The sequence below is a fragment of the Puntigrus tetrazona genome, chromosome 4 (genome assembly GCF_018831695.1).
Source record: "Puntigrus tetrazona isolate hp1 chromosome 4, ASM1883169v1, whole genome shotgun sequence".
NCBI lineage: Eukaryota > Metazoa > Chordata > Actinopteri > Cypriniformes > Cyprinidae > Puntigrus > Puntigrus tetrazona.
This window is the reverse complement of record NC_056702.1, coordinates 6,274,537-6,300,499: the sequence shown is the minus strand read 5'-3', so window position 1 is coordinate 6,300,499 and position 25,963 is coordinate 6,274,537. Positions and strand designations below refer to the sequence as shown.

General features: G+C 38.1%; 4 protein-coding genes across 7 annotated transcripts; all 4 read left to right on the top strand.

Moving 5' to 3' along the window:
• Nucleotides 1-2,551: 2,551 nt before the first annotated feature.
• On the top strand, nt 2,552-4,282 carry b2m (beta-2-microglobulin). The gene is made up of 4 exons (XM_043236880.1): nt 2,552-2,709; nt 3,292-3,564; nt 3,650-3,694; nt 3,791-4,282. The coding sequence occupies exons 1-3, from the start codon at nt 2,646-2,648 to the stop codon at nt 3,661-3,663; spliced, it is 351 nt and encodes a 116-aa protein (XP_043092815.1). The 5' UTR covers nt 2,552-2,645; the 3' UTR covers nt 3,664-3,694; nt 3,791-4,282.
• Nucleotides 4,283-5,492: 1,210 nt separating this feature from the next.
• irak3 (interleukin-1 receptor-associated kinase 3) lies at nt 5,493-10,400 on the top strand. Of its 3 annotated transcripts, XM_043236876.1 has the most exons (13): nt 5,501-5,700; nt 6,077-6,259; nt 6,839-6,882; nt 7,071-7,137; nt 7,304-7,455; nt 7,727-7,791; nt 7,885-7,996; nt 8,071-8,189; nt 8,277-8,475; nt 8,658-8,720; nt 9,412-9,579; nt 9,657-10,080; nt 10,201-10,400. In XM_043236876.1, the coding sequence occupies exons 1-13, from the start codon at nt 5,586-5,588 to the stop codon at nt 10,326-10,328; spliced, it is 1,839 nt and encodes a 612-aa protein (XP_043092811.1). In that variant the 5' UTR covers nt 5,501-5,585; the 3' UTR covers nt 10,329-10,400. The 3 variants fall into 3 exon arrangements, with proteins under 3 accessions (XP_043092814.1, XP_043092811.1, XP_043092813.1); XM_043236879.1 differs by lacking the exon at nt 10,201-10,400 and having other exon boundaries at nt 5,493-5,700; nt 8,658-8,727; nt 9,657-9,836; XM_043236878.1 differs by lacking the exon at nt 5,501-5,700 and having other exon boundaries at nt 6,155-6,259; nt 6,839-6,965.
• Nucleotides 10,401-10,889: 489 nt separating this feature from the next.
• Nucleotides 10,890-19,052, top strand: helb (helicase (DNA) B). The gene is made up of 13 exons (XM_043238009.1): nt 10,890-12,293; nt 12,657-13,010; nt 13,248-13,477; nt 13,564-14,595; nt 15,058-15,235; nt 15,330-15,471; nt 15,630-15,766; nt 16,261-16,345; nt 16,433-16,492; nt 16,632-16,872; nt 17,021-17,173; nt 17,266-17,859; nt 18,211-19,052. Exons 1-13 carry the CDS (start codon nt 12,083-12,085, stop codon nt 18,337-18,339), a joined length of 3,546 nt encoding a protein of 1,181 aa, XP_043093944.1. The 5' UTR covers nt 10,890-12,082; the 3' UTR covers nt 18,340-19,052.
• Nucleotides 19,053-19,482: 430 nt separating this feature from the next.
• On the top strand, nt 19,483-25,415 carry dera (deoxyribose-phosphate aldolase (putative)). Of its 2 annotated transcripts, XM_043237831.1 has the most exons (9): nt 19,483-19,626; nt 20,117-20,214; nt 20,288-20,435; nt 21,280-21,375; nt 21,499-21,633; nt 21,821-21,949; nt 24,338-24,450; nt 24,538-24,687; nt 24,949-25,415. In XM_043237831.1, the coding sequence occupies exons 1-9, from the start codon at nt 19,596-19,598 to the stop codon at nt 25,003-25,005; spliced, it is 957 nt and encodes a 318-aa protein (XP_043093766.1). In that variant the 5' UTR covers nt 19,483-19,595; the 3' UTR covers nt 25,006-25,415. The 2 variants fall into 2 exon arrangements, with proteins under 2 accessions (XP_043093766.1, XP_043093767.1); XM_043237832.1 differs by lacking the exons at nt 24,338-24,450; nt 24,538-24,687; nt 24,949-25,415 and adding an exon at nt 22,045-22,441 and having other exon boundaries at nt 21,821-22,012.
• Nucleotides 25,416-25,963: the final 548 nt, after the last annotated feature.

The window sequence follows — 25,963 nt, the reverse complement described above, 5'->3', positions numbered from 1 at the left end:
TGCAGCCTTTATGAGGTTGTGAACGCTACCACATGCTTGCTCAGCCGTCCCAGTCGGCTACACCGCAAACTCTCAAGATTTGTGGCATGCTTTAGATAGAGACATGAAAAATGAGACAGGTGCAAAACGAGTCAAAACAAGGTGGTGTTACGTTCGAGTGAACGTCTATCTAAGCAGAGAGCCCTGACTTCCTCCCGTTTGACATTAACCGAAGGCCGCTAATTGATCTTCAATTACTGTTTAAGCTTTGTGTTGGATAGGAACACTAGCTGAACACTGGATGGGAAAAACATATCGCTTTTATGGTATTTATCGCAGGATGTCAGATGACCGAGTCAACCATTAGATTTTATTGCTTATGGTGAACTTGTTTTTAAGTTCTGGTGGTTCAAGTCACATAAAAGTTTGTGATACAATGACATAAATCAGTCTAAATCTGGGGTATGTTCAGCAGCCGGTCCAAGCCTCAAACTTTTCACTTTTTCCTCAAAACTTTTCACCGCCTAGCTGGAGATTTCGTTCTGAGCGTGATTTCAGTTTCACCTTCGATGCTGGTGCAAGGCTGACAGCTAGTGGGAAAAAGTGTGCCATTGCAGGCTGAACTAAGTCTACAAAAGTACCAAAGAGTTGGAGGGTTTAACCACAATGAAAAAAAACAACAAAACACACCCTCGCCAGATAGTCAGATGACATTCGTTTAAAGTTTTTCATTTTCGCTTTAGCTATAGATATTGCTCTTGAGATTTGCTTCCGTATATTTAATATACAATAAAAAAAAAAATCCCAAGCTTCATCACATGATTTCCTGGAAATCTTGCTCGAGCTTTGGAATCTGCTTTCGCTTTTTGTTTATACAGTTTCCACAAATGTATTTAGAGACATAAACATTTAGATGAATCTCACTGTAAAAAACTATAAAACCAATTGGCAATTTAACATATAGGTGTTCTGTAGGGTAGCAACCATAACATAATGCTAGAATAATAGTATTGTACTAGTAATGCACCAATTAAGTTTAGTTACGTTCAACAGTTAAGGTACTTGTGCTATTTTTTTTTATCACACGGTAAATATTATTTGATTTGATATGCATGGTTATCTGATACTGTGAGATATTTTTTTGACTCGCTCTAATTATTTATCAGAAACGACACATTTGCTAAGGTGGCAAGTCATCTGCAATGTGCCCAGGCTGGTAAATCTGCTTTGATTTCATTCAAATGGCCAAACAAACCAATGCACAGGGAAACATCCTTAAAGTGAAAGCACTTCCAAAGCAGACAGCACAGAAAGTGCATGAAGTAGAGTTTTATACATTTTTCCCAGCAGTTTAATACATTGGATTACAGACCTACACAAAGCATGGTGTCATAATATTGTGCTTAGTATCCATAGAGACTGAGATGAAGAATGTTGTGGCGGGGAATCTGGCATCCAGGCCAAACCACAATTCATATGCGTTTCTTTATTGCTTTGACTTACCACTATATTCCATATAACCCCAAAGCCTGAGGAATGGGGATAACTTTAGCGTCCCTATGGCTGATGCTTTATTTAGCTCTTCGTATTTTCGGCCTTCAGTTTGCACTCGAAAAGAAACTGATATTATGGATGGATGGAATGGATTTTACGTTTCACAAAAAAACAAACATAGCCAAACACCAAGTAACACATGAAATAAATGTACAATTTTGAAGTAGATAGCCTGTTTAAAGGCATCTGGGGCTCATGTATATTCTATTAACATCCATAATGTATTCTACGCCATAATAGCTTACTATTTTTAAGTAGCAAATACACCATTGTCGATAAACAATGTAATTTTAAATGTATTAAAGTGAAAATGTTAAGTTAAATTAGTATAGCACACTGTTTAACACAGTTCACTAACCATTTGTTTTAAAAATACAATTGATATATTTTTAGATTGCATAATTATATATATATTTGCCGATTTATAAATCACTTTACTATTGTAGTAACAACTTACAGCGCTCAATTGTCCTTTCTTAACGCTAGGTAACTAAGTTGAGCTAACAAAAAAACTATTAAAAAGAATCTAAAACATTTATTATTCTTAATTAGTATTCTTTTCAACATTTACTAATGCATTATAAGGTTATTTTATTTTTTACGGACATGAACTAACATGAACTAGTTGTATTTTTAATAAGATAAATAATAACAAATATTGTAACAGATTGCTCTTTGTTTGTGTTGATGTATTAACTGAAGTTAACTGGTTAACTTAACCTTTTGGTAAATTGTCACCACTGTTATTTTTGTCATCACTGTTATATATTTTTTTAATATACTTTTGGCAATGTTTATTTACATAATGGTGGATCGGTTGTGTTTCTGAGGGTAAAGAAGAGGGAGGAGTCGTGTCGTTGTTTAGGTAAGTTAGGGTTTTTCCGAAGGGACTGTTTTCCACCAGACTGATGCCACAGTCTGTATAACCTCCCCAGATCAAATCCACCTAGCAACGGTTGGTAGTGGTTTTGCTATTGGCTGCCTGTTTTTTTTGAAGGCTGGGCTTGGTGACAGTGCATTTAAGGTTACCGATCTTTACTTTCGATATCAACTGCTTTGGACCTGAAAGCTGAAGCACACTCTTTTTGATTCTCTAAACTATATCCGCAAAAATGAGAGCAATCATCACTCTTGCACTTTTTTGTGTGCTGTACGTCACCGTACAGGGGAAAACATGTAAGTAATCCATATTCCTATTTAAATGCTGTATTGTGTTTGTTTATTGTGTCGTGTTACTGTGTTGTGATCAAATGCAAGAGACATTTTCTTGAGGAATTAAGTACTATGTATGTATCTATCTATAGTCAAATGATTTAATCAGTATTTTTAAGTGATGTTTCCTGTTTGACAGCATAAAAACCGTGTGTCATTTTAGTGGTTTAATTTGTATTTAGGTTTTATTGTATTAAAAATGTTTTAAATTATATTTTATGGGCCTATAACTAGCGATTATCATATAGTACATATATAGAAATGCAGTAAGTTACATATAAACTACAGCTAAACACAATCTTTCATTTTTAATTGATGACATAACCTGTTTACTGCATAAGAGGAAGTAGATATTCTGATGAAGTCGTGCATTATTTGAGAAAATGAACGAAATAGAAAATACCCCCAGTTTCCTTTGTCTAGAGCCAGAAAGGTGCAAATACATTTTACTTGGAGCGTTATGTTTGTCATATTTTAAATGTGTGTTATGCTCGTAATTATTTGTATGTTATCTTCGTAAGCTAATATTTTAAATTCTAATTGCAGCCAGTCCCAAGGTCCAGGTGTACAGCCATTTCCCTGGAGAGTATGGAAAGGAGAACACCCTAATCTGCCATGTGAGTGGCTTCCACCCTCCTGACATCACCATTGAACTGCTGAAGGACGGCGTGGTTCTCCCTGACACTCAGCAGACCGACCTGGCCTTCGAAAAGGGTTGGCAGTTTCACCTCACCAAGAGCGTCAAATTCACACCAGAGAAAGGAGAAGAGTTTGCCTGCAGAGTTCGACACATGAGCAAGACAAATAACTATTCTTGGGGTGAGTGTGTAACGTGCATGTCTCTAGAAGATGCCTTGCTCTTTGACGTTGCGTGTTCACTGAACATCTCGTGTTTTTTCCACAGAGCCCAACATGTGAAGCTCCAGCAGTCCAACGCAGACAAAGGACAGTAAGTGTTACCTTGTTGTTTAATAGAAAAAAAAAAATTCTACCATTAAAGTTACCAGATATTTTACCATTTTTTTCCTTTTCTTTCTTTTTTTAGGACGTTTTGGACATTTTTCATCATCAAAAGAGACCATTATATCTCGCTGTGCTGTCCCATAAGCCTTTTACAAACCTGATGTTGCTCAAGATGCACTATTCACTCAAATTACTTTTTGCCTTCCGTGATTGATTTCAGCTTTTCTTTGAGTTGACAATCTTTTTCATCATCACAGTAAGGATAATTTAAGTAAAGTTGTTCTTATGCTTTTGGACGTTTTGGGTTCTTTTCACTGTTTCATTCCTCTCTGTTTAAGTTTTTGTGTAATACACATTAGCATTTAGGTTATTGTATAAACAAACAAGGCGATTTTTGTCTATTTTGGGGCTTTGTTTTGTAGTTAAATATAAATATTACTATCAATTCTCTCTTTTAAAACAGTTAAGACTATTGAAACCAGGTTTTTAATGAACATGAATAATTCAACTTAACACTTTTTAGTGAAAATGTAATTCTAAGTGAGGGAAAAAAAATAAAATCTTAAAAACTCAATGGGACAGGTGTGTTTATTTGCTATTTCAAATACGAATGCCTATACTTTGAAGTTGAATCAACATTACAGCGAGTTTAATTATTTGCTTAACCTAAAACATGAACGTCTGCCTAGCAACCGAGCAGCCAAAGCCTGTGATTGGATTAAAAAAAAACAGGCCACAAGTAATAGTTTCGCTTTCTAAGAGGCTATTAAAAAGGTAAAATCGCAAAATATCTCGTCGTGTGGCGTTTTTATGTTACAGATAAAGTGCGTTTGGCAGACAATACAAGCAGCTTGTATGTATCGCGCGCTTAGATAATGTCACATGACTTCCCGAAAATCTTTTGCCTCGTCCTCACGCGCATGAGCAAAAACTGACACCAAGCGGTTATTGTTTGTGATTTGATAGTGCAATCATGAAACTGAAATGCTGTGAATCATGCTGCTGAAGAGCACCAACATTTGTCGTGTTAGGGGGAATTTATTTATTTTGTAAATAAAGGTGTATCATATGCAAGTGGAGGTTGTTGATGCACAGTTTCAGATTAGGTGTATACCTCAGGAAAAAGTAAATGTTTTTGTTTTTTTTGTCATCTAGCCAGCCAGTTTGTCAAGCTAAAATATTAATTAAATTTCTGTGTCGTTGTCTTACTGAAAAAGTATAGCCTATTAAGGTAATTCTTAATAATTTCTTATTATGTTTTTGCTTTTCGATTAGCTAGGCCGATGCTTATTAAAGTCTTTTGAGACTGTCTCTGTAATGTAGCCTAAATTGTAGAGATGTAAGTGAACTATATCTAATGTGAGAAGGATTCAGACCCTCAAAACACCTTTTTACAGTTTATGTCAACTGTATCAATTTTGCTGTACCGTTATCATATGAAAAGCACCTTCACATATCACTAGCTTTTTTAGATTTTGTTTACCTGTGTTTTATTTTTGCCTTGTATTTTTATCCTTGTATAGTTCCTAAACTAAACGAAGCTGTGGTCTTTAAATGATAACTTAATACAAATGTGAAGTAAATATCTATTGAAATTATAATAAAATAGTAATAATAATGTAATATAATATACACTACCCTATAATGTTAACTGCTGGGTTTTTGTGTATGTTTTTTTAGATGCATGGTTTGTCACACGAGCAAACACGCAGTTGAGGGTATTAGTCAAATTGTTTAGAGGAAGTAGGTGGGGTTTGGGAATTTCCGCGTTGTTGCAAGAGTTATCAACACAAGAGAGCACTGTAGAGTCATCAGTCCGAAAGGACTGAAACATCGAGTCGAGCTTCACACACCTGTATCGTGAAGACTAGCGAGTCATGTCAGGTACGGTAGACTCGTCCACGGTCCTCTTCGACGTCCCGCCGGTGCTCATGGGCTCTTTCTGTAGGCTGATGGACAGCGGGGGCGACGCTCTGGGATGGAGAGCTTTAGGTAACAAACATAACGCACACCACCATCACAACTTTGTACGAACGTTACCTTGAAGCGTGAGGTTCAGCCGTGACCATGTTATCTCAGTATTTCTTGCATGTGAGAATGGGTCAGTGTTAAAAAGACGCTGGAAAATGCAGCTTTTTGAACTTTGTAAGTATTAGCTGGGAATCATAATCATACAGAAATTGGTACTGCCAGCTGAAGATGTTCATTAGTTGGTCCAGACTGGTTATTTAGACCAAGGTGGTCTACTGCCAACAAACCAGGTTCAGACTAATGATCGGCTAGAAACCCAGACGGCTTAAGCCAGATGTTTTGAACAGACAGCATCCCTCTTCGAAGCTGGTCTTCATCAGCATCTGATTTCTCACAGCTGCTCACATCCTTCCCAGTCAGCTGGAAGTGAGATGCGTGGAAATGTACGTGGCTGCCGGGAAAAGTCCAACCCAAGAGCTCATGTGGAGGTGGGCCCAGCAGAATAAAACCGTCGGAGATCTGCTGAAGGTTCTGGATGAGATGGGTCACGCTCGAGCCAGGAGTCTTTTCCAGTCGCAAGGTAACATCTTCATCGCAGGACTCTAATTCTGGTTTCCTTTGGCGAAACAGTACCATGTTAACTGATATGCCTAAGTTGCTATTGTTTTTACAGTTACACTATTAAAGGTGCTTCACCGTGCCATATAAGAGCCTTTTCTGAAGAACCTTTAACATCTGAAAAACCTTTCTCTTCTTTGTGGCGAAAAGGAGGTTGTGGAAAGTTATAGAAATAGATGTTTCTTTGTGGAACCAAAAATGTTATATATATGTATATTGATGCCAACTATTATAGGGGTTGTTTACATTGTACGTTGTCCTTTTAACTTCCTCTTTTAAGTCATAAAGGCTACAGTATCCATACCATATAGCATTATCATAAAGTGTATTTGAATATAAAGAGGAACCTGGCGAACCTAAATATGAAGTCAACCGTAGTTAAGCACAACAAACCAAAAAAAACCAAAACAAAAACTGTATCACCCGCAAAACCACAATTCATTGACACACGACGTGTAATGAAACTGCTGGTGTTGGTGAAACTGCTATACTTCTATGAAACCACTGTATAACAAACTAAGCGTATTTAATTCTGTACTAGATTCCTGCAAGCTGAAGTCGTTATCCCCACCTCTCTTTGCCAAGGTAATGTCTTTTTTTGATGCTGTTAACAGCCTGAAGATTTTATAGCAGATGCTGGTCAGATGCTTGACTTTATTCTGGTTCAGGTGTGTTAGAATACAAAACGAATGTACCGAGCAATTTTGGTTTTAGTTATTTAGTCACATTATATATATGTTTTATGTATTTTGTATGTTTCATATTTCAATCAGTATCTGCAAAACACTGAGGAATCCGATCAATTCTCTCCTCTTAATGCAGAGTCTGTGTCTGTTGAAGGTAATTTCTACAAGTTCATTTAAAGTTGACGTTCACTGTGTTTGTGTCTGTTAGCTCGTAACTACTGTGGCAGCACTCAGATTCTAGATATTAGGCAGAAGGTTTCATTTCTACTTTTGTGTTGTTTCATGAGGATATGAGATTAAACCTAATTTGTCCGTCTCAGGTGAAAAACAGAAGTATTTCTTCACATATTCTGACATCATAGAGGGAACAAGACATTTCCACCAGGACTTAAAAATCGGAGCAAGTGCCTTTGCCGAGGTCTACTGCGGAAAACGGGGAAACAGGTCTTTTGCTGTGAAAGTTTTTAAACAGGTCATAATCTATTAATAACTCGAAACATCGTGCAGAATACAATAACATGATAATAACAACAACATCAATAATAATGTGCTAATTCTTTAATTAATTGTTGGAATTATTTTACTATAAAAATGGAGGAAGGGATTTTTTGCTGTGAACGTTTTTTTCCTTCAGGTCCTAACTAGTTAATAGTATCTAAACTTCACGTGAATATATCATGCTTTTGCTATTTTGAAAAGCACTTGTCGTATTTTTCTTAAATATTTTTTTATTATTTTACCAGGAAAACAAAGCTAACTGGAAGGCCTTGTGGGCAAAATTTACCAAAGAAATCGAAGTTCTGCAACTGTGGGTTATTTGAAATGCTTGCTTGATCATATCCCTCAGATTTTTCAAACGGTGTTTATAATTCTTTCATGAATCTCACATTTGCCTGCTTAGCTACCAACATCCTAATATCTTGGAGTTATGGGGCAGCTTTTCAGAAGCAGATCGCTTCTGTTTAGTTTATCCGTACCTTCATAACGGATCGCTGTTCCACAGACTTCATGAGGTAAATCATTTGCCCTCAAACTGTAACGCAGTCTAAAGTCGAAGCTTTCATAGTGTTCACTGCTCTTGTCACAGGAAGTTCAGAGGCCTCTCTCATGGCAGGAAAGGCTGAACATCATCAAAGGCACCTCAAAGGCAGTCCACCATCTACACACTGCGCAACCGTGCATGGTTATTTGCGGAAACATCACGAGGTGCCAGTGTGAAGCCATATCCGAAGCTCCTGGATGCCCCGTGAAGGCGATGCATTGAAATGTGCTTGTTCTGTGTTGTGTTCGCAGTTCAAACATACTCTTGGATGAGCACCTGCAGCCCAAATTATCCGATTTTGGATTAGCTCGTCTCAGACCGCACTCAGTCGACCAGAGCTGCACTATAGTCGTGGACACAGCCTCTCACAGCAACCTCGGCTATCTCCCAGAGGAGTACATTCGTGATGGAAAGCTGTCGGTCAAACTCGATGTGTACAGCCTCGGTGTGGTGAGCGCAGCGTCCCGTTTAAAAATGATATTCTGGGGCCAGGAACAATTTGTACGAATTAAGATTTATGTCTGCATTCGGCTGCAGAATACTGGCCATTCAAATGCATTTCTCATTTGTTACTGGCCTGTCCCGACTGGACCAACATAATTTAGCTTTGTTTTTCTTTTGTATGCTTGTAGGTTATATTAGAGACATGTACTGGACAGAAGGTGAAACAAGAGTCAGGAAAAGGCCTGTTTTTGGTAAGAAGTAAGAATCGGCTTGAAATTATTATTATTTATTATTATATTATTATCACTACTACTTGTTTTAAATTGTAATATTATTTAATTATAAACATATTGTTATCATTTTTTTATTTAGTTATTATTTAATGACTTTTTTACAATTCGTTTTTTTATGTTAATATAATAAATTCTTTATACATTACAGTTCAGCTAAAAATGAAAATCCTGTCATTAGTTACCCTCATGTTCTTCAAACCCGTAAGACCTCTTCTCCAGAACAAAAATGAGGATTTATTGATTTATTAAGCACTTTCTGTCCCTGCAAGACAGCAATGTAACTACCCTGTTCAAGGCCCAGGAAGGTAGTAAGAGCATCACTTAAATAGCTATGGTACACCAAGATCGGCGAATTGTTGAATAAAGTCATTATTTTTGCTTTCCTTTGGCGCAAAAATTATTCTTGTAGCTTCATAACAAGCAGCGATGTTGCACGGGCTGTTTTAACAATGTCTTTACTACCTTTCTGGCCTGTTGCATTGCTGTCCGTGCAGAGTCAAAATGATTAAAACAATGTCTTTCGTGATCGGAATGACATTAGGGTGAGTAATTAATGACAGAATTTACATTTTTGGGTGAACTTTCCCTTGAATGTGATTCAGTACAGGAGCTTTGCCTTTTACTGACTAATGCCATTGCCATTCTTTAGAGAGATGTGCTGCATTCAGAGTTGGAGGAAAAAGGCTCAGTGGATGCCTGTCTGCGGCTTTTAGATGGCAAAGTGGAGCGCTGGCCTGCTGCGGTGGCTCTTTGTCTGCTCCGAATGGCATTAGAGTGCACAGGCAGCAAAATGCGAGTCAGGCCGAGCATGGAAACGGTTAGTAAATACGCTCATTTGTGCAAAAAATGTACACAAATAAACTTATATATAAACTTTATTTTATTCCTCTTCAGGTGCTTCAGACATTAAGCCAATTTCTTCCCATGCCCTCATCGCCTGAGGACGAGCCGCACACTTTAGATGATACGGTCTCTCTTCAACAGCCATACAGTGCCCACGGCCCTCATCTAAGCCTCCCCATTGAAGATGATGAAATGCATGTCCCATTGGAGGAACCACAGCCTCACAGAGTTCCCAATCCGGCAGAACCCTGCGAGTGCAGCCAGTCTGAGGTCACTTTTCCCGACTCGTCGAGTTCCCTCAGGGATGACGGAGTGGTTTCAGCATCACAAAGTTTGCAGTCGGACTCTGTGGCTCACCTGGACTTATATGGGAGCTGGCCTGTGGAGTGCAGCTGTAGCACTGGGACCGAAGCGCAGGGGTGCGAGGACTGCTGCGCGAATGGCTTCAGTCAGTCGGTTTTATATGTGACTTTAGGCAAGTAGAGTCAAGGGAGCATTCACGGAGAAATCTGTCTCGCAAGTGTTGAACTTCTTTGTCAGTGCAAATAATGTCCAAGCAGCTTCGGAATTAATGTCCAGTAATTTTCTTTTTCAGATGACGATGCCCAGCCCTCCCAGAATGTCATCGCAAATCCAGCAAAAGAGAAAATAAGGAATAAAATTCATCTGTACAACCAGGGGTTAATAAAAACAGAAGAACTTTTTTCGCTAAAGCCAGAGTGATTTAGCAATTGTGTACATCTTCTCAGTATGTGTGTGTATATATATATATATATATATATATATATATATATATATATATATATATATATATATATATATATATATATATATATTTAAATTATACCTATAGCAGTGTTGGAGTTTATTTTGTTAAATGTTGTTGTTGTTGTTTTTGTGCTTCTTTTTTTATATTATATATTTGAAGTATTTTAACATATTTCAAAAGAAAGTTGTTTTTGAAATAAACATAACTTATTCCTAAACCATGTTTATAATTTTGAATGTATAAAGTTGAAATACTGATTTTTAAATTGAAAGGACGAACTAACACTGTGTTAAAACATTTCCTTAGTCATTATTTGCTACCTTACAGTGTCTACAAATTGTTGACGACGTTACTAAGTGTGATTAATTTGTAAAATGGAATTAATTAGCAAAAATAAATACACTGTTCCTGTTAATAAAAGAAACGAAACATATTATGTTTGACAGAGACTTTTATTTTGGGATAATCTCGTTGAGTGCTACAGTAATATCGCCATTAATAACAAATTAAAATAGAAACCGATCCATTTCTTTGATTAAAGTTGAAGTTAGAATGCCGCTGTGTGAACTAACCAACATTTCAGTTATTTCGATCCAGTGGACAAAATAAGTCGCCTTGTCGTTAAAGCGGACATGATGAAAACGCTTTTCACCTCAGGACTCAGAGGCAGAAACAGCTGGGTATGTTCTTGGAGATGGAGATGGTCCACACCGGTGGCCTCCAGTGGTATACAGCGCAAACTCACAAAGGTAGCAGAGTAAAACATCTGAAGAAATATAAAAGAATCATTGTGTGACCGACTCTTGCTCTAGCAAACCACTTCAGAAGAGCCTCTGTTTCAGAGCGAGGAGCTTCCTTGAGAAGAGGGAACACGTATGCAGTTATTATGAATGATTTCGTTTTCTAAGCAGAATGGGTAGTGGCAAAAAGAGGAAACCACACTGATTCAAGATCCAAGATGATTCAATCCTGGAAATACTACGAAAGTTTCAAAAAAGTGAATAAAATAAACAGAACAAAGAAATACGCTGTAAGCTGAATGGAAGCTATTTTAGACTCTATTTCTAGATCTTTAATCATCTAATGAATATTTAGTTTTCTTATATTGTTAGCTTTCTGAAATTAGCTGGTATAGGCAATGAATTGACTCACATTATGAGTGCCATTGTCTTCAACAGGTATTTTTGTCAAGCTTTTAATGTTCGAAATATCAAGCATCAATCTATGCACTTTCTGTTTTTTCTAAAGGGTAGATTTGACGTTTGGATTTAAATGCCTGCTTTTTTATCGTTACACAAATCAAGAAAATATTACAATATCATATATTTGTCCTCGCCTCTGCATCCCGCCACATTTTAACCGTGAACCTTCTCATTGTTTTTGATAGCATGTTTATAATTCTTTGATAACGGAATGCACATATCTAACATTCTCATTCCAGAATGATTTAAAATTTCAAATACACGTTTGAACTATACTATACCAACGACTGCAGAGACTACACTTGGAACTACTATTTTACATTTTTAATAATTGTTTATCTTGCTCTTGAGTGATTCTACTGACGGGAAGCCGCGTCTAAACTCAGTGAACTTTTATTTTGACGTGAAGTGATTGTCCTTCTTTGACAGTGTTGTTTAATGTCATGAGTCAAGAAATGACCCGCGAACTGAACTGACTGTAGCCTGCGCCTCGGTCCGCACTCGGCATGGCGCTGCAGAGTCCCACCGCTGGCTTAAAAACCATAACTGGTTACATTTTACCAGAACACCACGCCGTGCAGACAAACCAAGAAGACGTTTCAGAAAGCGAGGATGAAGAAGAGGAAGCACAGCCCGAGTTTCTCGACATGAAAGAGATGGATTCGGTTTCGTCCGGGGGGTGCATGTTCAAATCTTCCGTGCCAGCGTCAAAACAAGGTACAGCTCAATGCTAACAAACATTTGTTTTCATCTGGTGTTATTTATTGATGACCAGATGAGTGTTTTGCGGCTGTATCACACGCTTAACGTAAACATAGATGTGTGGCACAGAAAATACGTTACCAAAAAACAATCTTTGCTTTGTTATTAGAAACAAATTGTGCACGTTTCATTTAATTGATTTATTTATTAATGAGCATGTTTTTTTTTTAAAACAATATAGATTGTAGGATTTCACTTAAAATCGACATATTGTGGCTCAAATAAGTGAAGCTTTTATTTTAGTATCATTTTTAGTTTATATACATCTTTTTTAGGCACCAAAAGGCTTCATGCGTGTCTCATAATCTTCTTTTGCAGTGCAATTGATGACCGGTAATAAGACGTATTGGGTTGACGGCCGTTTTCCTCTCCATGATCCCTGGTGGGAGGTTACCTGTACAATTCGTCAAGGCCGACACAAAAATTTCATCAAAGGCTACCCCTCCTACAGGCTCCGTACTGATCTGGGAGGAGAGGGCCGGCCACTCATGTCTCTCTTTCTTAAAGCATGTAGGGCAGAACCTGACTTTGTTAACATGCTCATGGAGTGGTTGCCCAAGGACAGATATGTGGAGCTTGTGACTGTGCTGGACGTCCTGCAGGATTTCGAAGATTCATCTCCCGGGAATAAAGCTGTGGCTGAACAGCTCAAGTCAAATGTCAAACGCTCAGGTTGTGAATGTATACCATGTTTACTTATTTCATTCGCATGACGCGTAAAATAGTTTTTGGTTAAATATTCCAATCTGCAACAATTCAAAATAGATTTAGTTATAAAGCAAAGACACAGAAGACCCTGGACACAACCAGATGTGAAGTAACTTTCTAAAGCATATACACTTCGGCATGCATAATCAATATGAAGTGATACTGAAATTATATTTACGTTCTTGTTCTTTTTCAAAACAGAGGCTTGGACACACGTGAGAGTTGCCAGCTTGTACCCTGAAATCATGAAATACTTACCAACATTGCTGCCAGGCCAGTTTAAGGACATTATGAACAAGGGAACGATGGAAAACGTGCCAGAAACTTCCGATCGTGATGGTTCTACTGCACAAGAACGAAACAATACAAATACATTGGCCGAACTTGAGGAGCTCATTAAAACTGATGCATGGAAGCTGGGCTTTAATTACGTAAGTTTGCCAATCTGGTGGTTTTATTTAAAATCTTATGCTCATTTAATCGGTTAATATGAATATTTTTCTAACTTTTTCAACAGATCATGTTTAAAGAATTACATCTGGTCCGATGTGAAGCACATATGGACGCGTTCAAGCTTTGTCGTTTATTCTGGAGATTCCCGGTGCTGCAGCGTAATGCCTTGGTGGTGTATACAGAACTGAAAAGACGCTGCAGGGCCGATGGCAGCACATACGCCAACCAGGATCTGCTGGTAGACAAAATACAGAAGGAGACGGGAGTTTCGGGTGCCTGGGATGCTTTACATTTTCTTGCGGAGCAGGGGGTGCTTAAAAGAGAAAGTAAGAGGGTGGCACTTCGGAACCTCTTTGGCTACGAGAAAGGCATTGCTGAATGCTTAAGAGGCCTGGTTGAGGGAGACCCCTGGAAGATCCACTTGGACGTGAGAGAGGTGCTTCAAGAAGCTCAACTGGATAGATTAAGGGCGAAGGCTCGTGAAAGACACGGAAGTTCTAAGGCTGACTCAAAAATCTCAGCCTCAGAAGCACAAAATGACATTGATCAGGAGGTTAAGGCTGAGCATGTAGATCTTGCTTTTCCCCAGCCTGCTACTTCAAACGCTGTCCGTCACAGTGGAGAAACGCCAACATGTGACTCTCCTCAGGCCTGTGAAATTACAAAGCTCACCATTAAAGAGGAAAGCGCAACTTCAGACTCGGACTCCTCGAATGACTCCGTTGACATTGATCCATCAACTATAGAGTTAGACCCCGATCAGGTGCGAGCAGCAGAAATGATGTGCGCCAACCCGGTGACCGTGATCAGCGGGAAGGGCGGTTGTGGGAAGACCACAGTGGTCAGCCTGGTGTTTAAGGCGGCCATGGAGCAACAGACAAGTGACAGAGAAGAGGTGTTGAAGGCCTGTGAGGACTTTCAGAATGACTCTCAAGGCTTCATTAATGGGCTGCTGTCAGACGATCACGAGGAGAAAAACGATGATGAAGGGAGTGACAGTGAAAAGCCTGTAGAGGTTCTCCTCACTGCTCCTACAGGAAGAGCTGCTTCACTTCTCACCAAGAGAACCGGGTTCACTTCTTATACTATGCACCAGGTATAGTCTGATTACATAGAATTTCCTAATAAAACCTTACACAAGTTAAAAAAAAACCAAAAAAAACGTACATGACTTAAACAATAGATGACATTACATTTTAAATCTTACACTTAATACATAACGACATAACATTTGATAACATAGTGTTACATAAACAACTGTACACTACTTAACAATATACACAGTAATTAACATATATATATCATGTTAATGAATGTATTATACATGTTTTTAAAGTGGAACACTGCATTTCATAACGTCATGTTACATATACGTAATGTTACTACATAATATTTCATGACACAGCATTATAACTTGTACAAGGTTTGTCAATGGTTAATGCACTTTTGCTGTTTTAATATGTGTTTCGGTTATAAGTTTAATATGTTATTTCAGTAATCCAGATATAAATGCATTGTATTAGTTACCTATATTACACAAAAATCCCCTTTCTTTTAGGTTTTATGGAGTTTCATGAACACAAAAAAAGATCCTAGTGGTAATCCTCAGAAATGGAAGTTCTCAAAGGTGCGGGTGCTGGTGGTCGACGAGGGGAGCCTGGTGTCTGTTCAGATCCTTCACTCCATTCTCAGCATGCTTACTAAACACGCACAACTCCAGAAGTTCATCCTTTTGGGTAAAGGCATATTGCATGCATAATATTTAGGGCTTAGGTACCTTCTTGTATTACTAATAAACAAAATAAAAAAACAATCCTGTTGTGTCTGCAGGAGATGTGAGACAGTTGCCCAGCATCGAGCCTGGAAACGCACTGTTCGATCTGTTTGAAGGTCTCAGGAAGGTCCAGTGGGCCATTGAGATGCAGACCAACCATCGCGCCGAGTCTGAGCTCATCGTCAGAAACGCTGGACTGTGAGCAGATAGTTTGTATTCTTATTGTTTAATGGGGTTATATACATTTTTACAAACCTCCTTTTAGCTCCTTTGTGGTCTACTGGTAATTGTGTGTATTTAATATAAACCTTTATTAATTTATTAAACATACTGTTGTTATTTCCATAACATTTCAGCATCTCAGAGATGGGTAAAAAGAAACGTTACAGTCCTCTGGAGTTTGATGCTATTGTAAACATGATGAGACCTTCCAAGGTGCCATCTGACAAAAGGTTCATTTTTGTCCAAACATGTGGTGAAAAGGATATGTTTGGTAAGTGAGCAGTTATTAAATATTTGAACATTTATTCTTTTTGTAACACTTGATTGTCATAAGCTGGATCTGCAGAATGATGTGTGGTATCTTTACTGTGACTGTGCCTCAGGAGAGCATCGAGTGCTCAGGCATTAAAGGTGTGAACCTGACGGCCCATACAATCAGAATAACAAAAGAAGCACACTTTAATCACATTTTGCTTCCTGTATGTCTGGCTTGTTTTCATTCGATAGTTCCTGAACACACTTCCTGTCACGTGTGACACATTCAACACTTTGGGTTGAGATCAATCAGTCCTGAAGCTACACAGACATCTTCAATATATTTCACTAGTGCAACTTTGTCACTGCAATTAGAATTCAAATACATTGTTGAAATTTAACACTGACCAATTGCAAAAGCTCTTGTGGGTGCTGTGACATTGTACGTATTCGCTTTAATGGGCAAAAAGTCTGTATTTGAAATGTATTTGATCATATTTTGCTGCATAGACCTCCAGGATGCCATTACATACTTACTCAGCGAAGGTCCTGGACTGGAGGATGATAAATCGTCACAGTTTGTGACTTTCAGGAGGTACGGTTACGATTTGTCTCTCCAATACAACCGATAGCCTTTTTCAGCGAATCTTTAGGCTAAAACTGCTGTCCTTATTGTTCACAGGAAGGACTGCGATTTGATCAACGAGCTTTGTTGCAGACATTATTCTAAACACATTACAAGGTGTGTAAATAGAAGTTAGTTTTTCTTAGAACTATATAATCAGGACACTTTCTTATTTGTTGATATAAACATTTTTTCCCCAGCTTTATATGATGCATGTTTAGCCGAGTGTGTTAATATTCATTTTCATTAATTTCAGGACTTCCAAAAACAAACTAAACTTTCAACCAGATGATAAAGTTTGCTGCACTAAGAATGGCTATGTCAGAGACCATGGTGATAAGAAAGAAGTGACTTCCTTTGATACTGCCAGAACTGTACAACATAGCGCTCAGTCTTCCCATGATAATGGCAGGAATCAGACTCAAAATGAACAGATGAAAGAGATGAAAGAGAAGAAAGAGCGACTGTGCAATGGGGAAATTTTCTTCATTAAACATGTACTGATGTTTTATTTAGCAATTTGTGTATTTTTTCATTTAATAATCCCCAAATTCTGCCTTGAGAACTTGCAAGAGTCTTTTTCGGAAATGAGTAATTATTGATTCGTTTAAACTTCCCCGTGTCATTCTTCTGTATCAATCACAGGATAAGCAGGAGGATGAAGGAAACGGGCGTAAAATGATACGCTACCTGACGCTAGATGATGACAACGGACGCGTGCTGACTTGTAGCTACAGAGAGCTACAGAGAGAGTGTAAACTGCGCCATGCCTGGGCAAGAACCATTCACACTTTTCAGGTATTGATGCTTTTTGTTCATTTATACAGCTCTGTTCACACCTGACATCAGTATTTGTCCCGGCTTCATGTCGCTAATTTGTTTTCTCACAGGGCTCAGAGGCCGAAACTATTGTGTACGTTCTTGGAGACAGCACCGCTCAAAACTGGCAGCACGTATACACCGCGGTAACACGCGGTCAGAAGCGCGTTTATGTGGTGGGAAGAGATCGTGATATAGAAGGAGCCATCAAGAGAAGGATCATCCCTCGTAACACACAATTGTGCCGCTTCGACACGAGTGCAGTTTACCAACAACGTCCTGAAAACGCTTCGGCTCAGCCTGCATGCAGTCAGATTCCAGTAGAAACTCCTGTGAACCACGGTTTCGGCCCTTCACAGTCCACACCAGTGGTCTCGCAGAGCCCTGGCCGTCAGCACTCGAAGCTTTCCAGACCTTCATGTGTACACCAACTCTACGAGGGCGAAAACGAACAAAGCCGTCCAACATGCAGTATCTCTTTACAAGATGATGTAGCATTCAGTCAAACCTACTCTTGGCCGACCATGGACAGTTTCAGTGAGAACGAGAACGCATCCGATCGCGTTGAAAACGCAGCAGTCAGCTCTCCCTCGAATGAGTGCAGTAGGGGCTCTAAACGGATCGTTCCTGTGGACATCTGCAGTACACCGACTAAACAACCAAAGGTAATGGATGCACTAGAACATCTGGAAATGATCGACCGAAAGTGTGCCATAATGTAAAAAATAAAATAAAAACTCCATAAGCTTTACTTGCCACATGCACGTTGGTGCAATGGCATTATAATTGTGCAATGATGAAGAAATACGTATTTACACAAATTATTAATGAAATGAAATGTAGGAAAGCAATGAAATAAAAAAAATATGTCCATTTAATATCGAAAACAAATGAATGTGCAGAAAAAAGCACTTTAATAGGATGATGTGGCAGATCTTTGTTTAAGCTTATGAAATTAAATGTGAAATTATTGGAAATGTAATATTACACTAAACATTCTGTCATCTCCTCTCCAGCAAACCACTTCAGAAGAGTCTCCGCTGGGCAGCTCAAGACTGAATCTTCTGTCCATTACCAGTCCCAGCTCCAAATCCAGCAGGCAGCTCTTTCCAGACAGTTCTTGTTCTCGCAGGGAACAGCCTTAGGGTGATCAGTGCCAAGGACAGACATGCCAAAGCTGGAAAGAACGTAATTAATGTGTTTTTGGGTTTTCTTTACATAATGATTAATAATGAATAATTAGCTAATTTCACACTTGACTTTATTGTATAATAATAATAGTAGTAAAAAAACCAAAAATCACCAATAACTATATCCTATTTTATATCGTGCCTCTATGAAAGAGTTCCATCATGTACTTAGAAAAGCATTATTCTCAAATCATATGTACTTAACAGTTATTTAATAGAATGATCAAATCTGAATTGTGAAGTGCCATTTTTACCATACTTACTCAAGAGAATGATATGTAGATCAGTGTGAATAGGTTGTATGTAAGTTGATGTAATTGAAGTCATAACTTGTCCTTGTTTATTACCATATCATTTTAAAACAATTTTATAGACATTTGTCATATCTTAATACCAAATTTGTTACGGTACAAACATGTTGTGCAGAATATATATTTCTAAACTCCCCTTATTGTTTATACAGTGTAAATCTATTAGGGCCAGAGCAATGTTACCTTGCTTAATGTCTTAACAGCTGTCAAGGTGCACTTCAATATCTCATTAAGGTTTAATTGGTCGTTGTTTTGTTATTGTTGCCATCATTTCAATTTTCATTTAAAGCCTGAAACATGGTTTATTTCAAAAGCTCAATTAGACAGTTGTCTAACAATAAATCAGACTGAACAGTAGCAACTTGTTTGTCTTTTCATGTTTCACATCATGTCTTTCAAACCTTTTTTCTTACTTTTAACACAGTTTATATACATTAAACATTTAAAGTTAATTTCACGATGAATGGGTAAATCACGGAAATATTTTGCACTGAGTGTGAAAACAACATCATGTACTTTGTGATTAAAATAATATACTTATTTTAATTATGCATATTTTCGCATACAGGAAAGAGGATGTCGATGTCTGATGCTCTCTTATCTGACTTTGCCTCTCGTTTATTTACTCTTATTTCCCTCGTTAAAAATAAGTTATTAAATAAAAGATCTCTCATCAAAATTAAATCCCATGTCATTTTGGAGCCTTCGCTAAACGTCATCATTCTACGCCTCGCGTAGATGTAAAATGATTGGCTGAAAGAGTTCTGCGTCGACGTATCAGCGACGAGCAATCCCGGAAGACGTATAGTGTCTTAAAGCTGTCAGTGCGCTGCGGTACCACTTGCTTAAATAAACCGATTATTTTCTAAATTAATTTAATTCTGCAATTTATATTTCATCATGTCAGCTAGAAATCCCGGGATGGATCTTGGTGAGCTGTCTTTTTTTATTTAATTCTGTCGTATTATCATTTTCTCCGAACGAATCAAAGCTTTTACATTTATCTAACATAAACCGCTACTTCTTCCACGTGATCGTGTGAACATTAGATTAAGCAAAACTTTTTTTTTTTTTTAATTTGTGAAAGTGGTGTAATTTTGTATGTACGTCTAACATTATACATGTAAAGTGCAAAGTATATTCTTGGTGTTATGTGTAGTTAATTTTTAACTCCATCTGAGCAGTTATGAACTCCCAAATCCAGTCTTCAGCTGGCCTTTGTAACTAATGTTCAGTCTTATTCTGGATTTCTTTCTTTCTTCCATATATGCTGTTGATTTGAAGCCAGTTGCAGCTGAAATGCACTTAATTAATCTCACATGACTTGTGGGTCTCATGACTCACAATGAGCAGAGGGACAAGATAACAAGACAAAACTGACTTTAAAAGCTCTTTTATTATTCATTCTTGCTTTATTTTAGATCTTGAATGGGTGTCGAAAGTCAGAGTCAACACTCAGGCTGTTCTTAAACGAGCTCAGCAGATCCAGGGACGCAAAGTGGCCAAAAAACAGTGGCAGGTAAACAGTACACTGCATTTCTTAATTTACTTTATGTCAGATCAGATGCATGTTTGTTTTTTTGTTACCGTAGGCTGCCTGGCTGCTGAAGGCTGTCACCTGTATCGATCTGACGACACTTGCTGGTGACGATACACCTTCCAATGTCCATCGACTCTGTATGAAGGCCACACAGCCGATTCGTCACGATCTGCTGAAGAGCATGGATATGCATGACAAAGGTGCCTCTGTCTGGAGGACTGTTTCGTATATCCCTCTTGGTGCCCTTGAATAACTGATTCCACGTCTCTCTTTTATCTTCTGTTACTAAGATTGCAGTTTGCAATAATGTAAAACATTTTGTTTCATTAAACATAACAAAAAATGAATTCAAACCATTTAAAACTATCAAACTAGTTACTGTTACTGTATTTTAGATTATAAAAACAGATCGATTTATGCAGAAATTTAGATCCACGCAGATGCACTACAAAGGACAGCTTAATTACAAAGTAAACTCACCAGTGTAGTAAAATATTTATGTAGTAAAATATATATATAAATAGATTTTTTTAAAGAAAATAATTAAAAGTGACATTAATGTCACAAAAGATTTACATTTTAGTTAAATGTTGAAAAAGCAATTACAGTTTTCACAAAACATTAAACAGTTTTCAAAATTTATTTAAAAAAAGTGCTACAAATATTTATATAAAAATGTTAAGAGTCATTTTATTTGTTATATTATTAAATTTTATTTATTATACTTTATATTGTATTTATGGCTGTCAGTAACAGTAACATAAGGTTGTCACTGTAGATCTGCACACAAGAGGGAGACAAAGCTCTTTTCAAGTTGATATTAAGTTAATTCGATATTATTTCGAGATAAGTGACTAAGTGAACAACTTAAATTGTACCGTTTGCTTAATAAAACAGTAGTATGCAACATAATATACAGTAGACTAACCAAATTTTCTTTATATTTTCATGCTTTATTTTTCTTAAGACAGTTACGTCTTTACATTAAATTCATTGTACTTTAGTTTTGACTGTGTGTGCGTGTGTGTGTGTGCATGATTTCAGGAGTCACGACTGCAGCGGTGTGTGTGTACCCGTCACGAGTGGCTGATGCTGTGAAGTCTCTTAAAGCAGCCAACTCTAGTCTTCCTGTCGCATCTGGTAAGACGTTTGAAAGTGCTTATCTTAAAACACGTTTCATTCCTTCTTCAAACATCTTCCCAGAGAGGGTGCAACCTCATTGTCTCACCTCTTGCTCGCTCTTTCTCACTCTCTTTGCTCCAGTGGCCACTGGTTTCCCTGCTGGACAGACACCGTTGAAGACGCGTCTCGCTGAGGTACAGATGGCCGTGGAGGACGGTGCTGCGGAGATAGATATCGTCATAAACCGGACTTTGGCACTCACTGGGCAGTGGACAGGTATGTGTCACCAGAGCACTAAAGGAAGTAGACACCAAAAAACCCTCTTAAACCAGCAGCCTGGTACTTTTTGGTCTTTTCCAGACTGAACAGCTGTTCAAAAAACCCATCAGTGTGTTTTTCTTTAGTTCTAGTTTGATAGTAGGTGAACATGCATGTGAATGGGAGTTTATTTCTGTCTCCTCAGCTCTCTACGACGAGATCCGGCAGTTCAGAGAGGCCTGTGGAGATGCCCATATGAAGACCATCCTGGCGGTGGGAGAGCTGGGAACCTTCACGAACGTCTACAAGGCCAGTCTGGTGTCCATGATGGCAGGTGAGAACATTAGGCGTAGAGATCAGAAGTGTAGTTTAGTGTTAAATAGCAGAAATAACATTACTGTATAGGAAACATTACTGTAGGAAACATTGCTGTAGGAAACTTGTGCAGCCTCGAACTTCATCATAAAAAAGTCTTATTATTTATAAACCATTTATTTCTTCATGTTGATATGCACAGAGATGTCATGAGCATTTTGCATCATTATACCTTGAGCCTGATTTTTTCATTATTCATTATTGCAAAATATATACGTGTTAGAGGGCATGGGTTATTATTATTATTATTATTATTATTATTATTATTTTAGCCAAATTATATTACCCCCACATATATCAGGACAGTTGTGTCAACCTGCCTTTTAAAAAATACCAGTAATAATTTTAATTCAGATCACCGACATCTTTGTTTTTTAATTAAGGACATAGTTATTATAAATATTAGGTTAAGTATTCATTCATTTATTTTAACATATGTAACTGTTATGTTTCACACTATGCATCATATAATTGTTTCCATATTATTATCCATTATTGCATAAATAAGGTTTTACTCAGTATAAATAATTAGTTTAGTATTTATTTTAAATAAATAATTATATAACAAATGACTTAACGCATTTAAAATCTTTTATTTATTTTACGATTCGTTTTCTTCCCTTTAGTCAGAAAATGCCGTTTAAGCGTCTGTGCAGTAACAGCTTTCACCGGCAGGGACTAGCTGCACAAGCTAACCGGTTAAATCTGATCTCCTGTTATGATGGATACTAACAGTGATGCTTGCCTTAGCAAGTTTGATCTTCTGCCCACAGCGTGGCGCCATTGCTCATCCTTTCTGTGCTCCGCATCCAGATGTCCAAACACACACACACACACACACACAGAGTAGACCAGTGACTGTATGCTTAAATAGCCATTGCACATTAAGCCGATTACTGTACCCAATTGTCAGCGGCTCTGATAGGGATCGTTATTAAAATGCATTGCTTTTGTCGCCGCGCTCATTCCTTAATCTCCCCTTGTTCCTATGAATTGCGTATGAGGTTTCTGAAATTGAATGATAATTTCACCTATTAATCTGCGACGCCGGAGCTATTTTACTCCCACGCTCTCCGGCAGTGTCCCCCCGCTCCGCCGCAAATGAATAGAGCTTCATTACTGTCGCCCGCGTTTAATAACCGTTATCCATTATCGTGTAATTAAGACTCCCCAGAACGAATCTCAAGGATTATGTCAGTTTGAGGGAGAGGGTGAGCAATAGAGTGAAAGAGTGTCAGAGGAAAGGGGAAGGGGTGGAAAAAAGAGTGGAAAAACACATAGAACGTATCTTTAATGAACTGGAAAATGTTCATCTTGTTCTGTGCGGTAATGAACAGTCATTAGGCATGAGGAAGGGCAGGCGGGACCCGGGTGCTGGGGGTTAGAGCTGGTCCACAGTTTGTGCTTCATCCATTAGAAGCGTCATTTTATCTTCTATTTTTATCGGAACGCTGATAAACTGTAATTGGCTATGAAGGAGAGGAAGGGAGAAATGAAAGCTCTTATTGATGAACGAACGCACACCCTCTGCACCCTGCCGACGGGACCATATGTTCTTGTCTAGCCTCCCCTGCCCTCGCGACTAATGTCCTGTCGGGGTGCAAAAATCTGACGCCTCTCCGAAGTGCTTGAATGGAGGTGCTAAAAATGTGCAGGACTTTCTATTTTCGGAGCTCGCTGGAGCCAACTTTGACCTGTCAGTCCGAACAAAACAAGTGTCAGATGGAAGTTTTTGGAGATGTTAGCGAAGTTAATTCGGACAATTAAAGCCGTGTTGTTTTCATTCAAATCTTTCGCTCTCTTTGCACTCATGTCAGTTTTGATGGTCTTAACGTCATTTTCAAGAAAAGTTTCAGCTTGATGAAAATATTGCGGTGCAGTCATTAAATAAAAACGAATAGCTTATTTCTTTACAACTTGAACACGTTATATGACCCTTAACGATTATGTCCAAGAAGTTTTTTAAAGGGGCAAATTATTCACAGTGTACTTAGATGCTAAATGTCAGTTTTTTGGATGATATGGATTAATTAAGCTTTTAAAATGCTAACAATAATAGTATTACTTTGAAAGGGTTTTCTTTTTACAATTTTTGTAATTAAATGATAAATATGTATATATATATATTAAGCTTTGCTAAGTAAATAATATTTTTACATTACTAATTATGTGTGTATATATATATATATATATATATATATATATATATATATATATATATATATATATATATATATATATATATATATATATATATATAATTGTCTCCATTGGCTTTGACCTAAAAATCATAAAAACGGAGCAGACTGAAAGAAAGGTTTTGTATCCTGTACTTTCTAACCACTAGGATCTGACTTCATCAAAACTTCAACCGGCAAGGAGTCAGTCAATGCCACTTACCCTGTTGCCATAGTAATGGTGCGGGCCATTCGTGACTACTATTTAAGGACAGGCTATAAGGTAAATGACCCATAGTGCTTCCAAATCACTTTCTTTTTACATAGATGATCCAGCCTGTTTGAGTGATGCTGATTTGTTGTTCTTCAGGTGGGTTTCAAGCCCGCGGGAGGCATCCGTACAGCACAAGAGTCCCTGGTGTGGCTGACCCTGATGAAGGAAGAGCTCGGAGACGAGTGGCTCAATCCTCACCTTTTCCGGCTGGGAGCGAGTAGCCTGTTAGCTGACATCGAACGGCAGGTAATTAAAGCAACACACTGTTTCACACTCTGAAAGCCGCTCTATTCTGGCTTCAGGTGTGATAAACTGATAACTACAAGCCATTATGGATGGAAACAGACACTATTCAGAGACTGACCCTGGTCTCCTGTGGTGAATAGGATATAGATTAGCCCTTTTATTTACGTATTTGAATAAATGTAGCTGCTTTTGACACAGCTTTTATCAGCTTAGATTTGCTGAAGCTGAATTATTTTTTAATCTGTCTTTTTATTATTGCAGATTTACCACTACGTGACCGGACGCTATCCTGCATATCATGAACTTCCTATGGCCTGAATTTGTGAAAAACCGGGAGTTTTGAGCCAATGAAAACTTCAGATCAGCCAGTGATGTAATGGAAAGACGTCACACCTGTCTTTTTATATTGAGGTCAATTATAAAGAAAAGTCATATGGCATAGTTCACCCAAAAATCTGTCACTAATCTAAGAGGTGACCGCAGCCATCGACTTCCATAGTATTCTGTCTATTTTTGGGTAAACTATTCCTTTAAATTCCAAGTCCAGTATCTATCATAAACTAAGAATATATTTTATTCTAATGTAAAAAAAAAAAAAAAAAACTTGAGATATGAACGTCTGTTGCAAGTTATCTTGTATAATAATTCAAACCCAAGAACATTTCTGAATTTCTGGATGGCATGGTGCAACCTGAACCATCAGAAGTAAAAGTGCTCCGTTTACGTCAGTGCAAAGGCCTCTTGCATCACTTTCTCATATCTGCGATTCCCAGCAGTTGTTCCTCAGACAAGCGTACAGATCTCGTAAGCTGCACCTGGGGTTACGCTATCACTGTCCGAGGCTGATGTTATTTGACTTCCGCTGAGCTAATTTCATTAATCAAGCGCCGGATGTCAAAAGTGTGTGTTTGGGATTAATTAAGAGGGGTTAAGAGAGTTTAAATGATCAGATAAAGCAGCGTGCCGGTTTGAGCTTCGTTTGAAGACGGAGAACTTTCTTTTTCTTCTCCCTCTTTCTTCTTTAATTAAGAGATCTCGGGCCGTGCCCTTGACTGGGATGGAGGATAAATGACTGAATTAATTGTGGAATGGGGAATGAGCCGAGAGGTGCGAGTGGAGCGAGAGGGAAACTTCCCTAAATTCAGTCCGAAAAACTGGAGCACAAATAGATTTGTATTCATGGAGAAGCGATAAAAGCTTAATCATAAGCACTATTAAAGAAGTGGTATTGGCATTCAAAGATCAGAAAGAATTAGTTCACAACTTGATTAAAGCC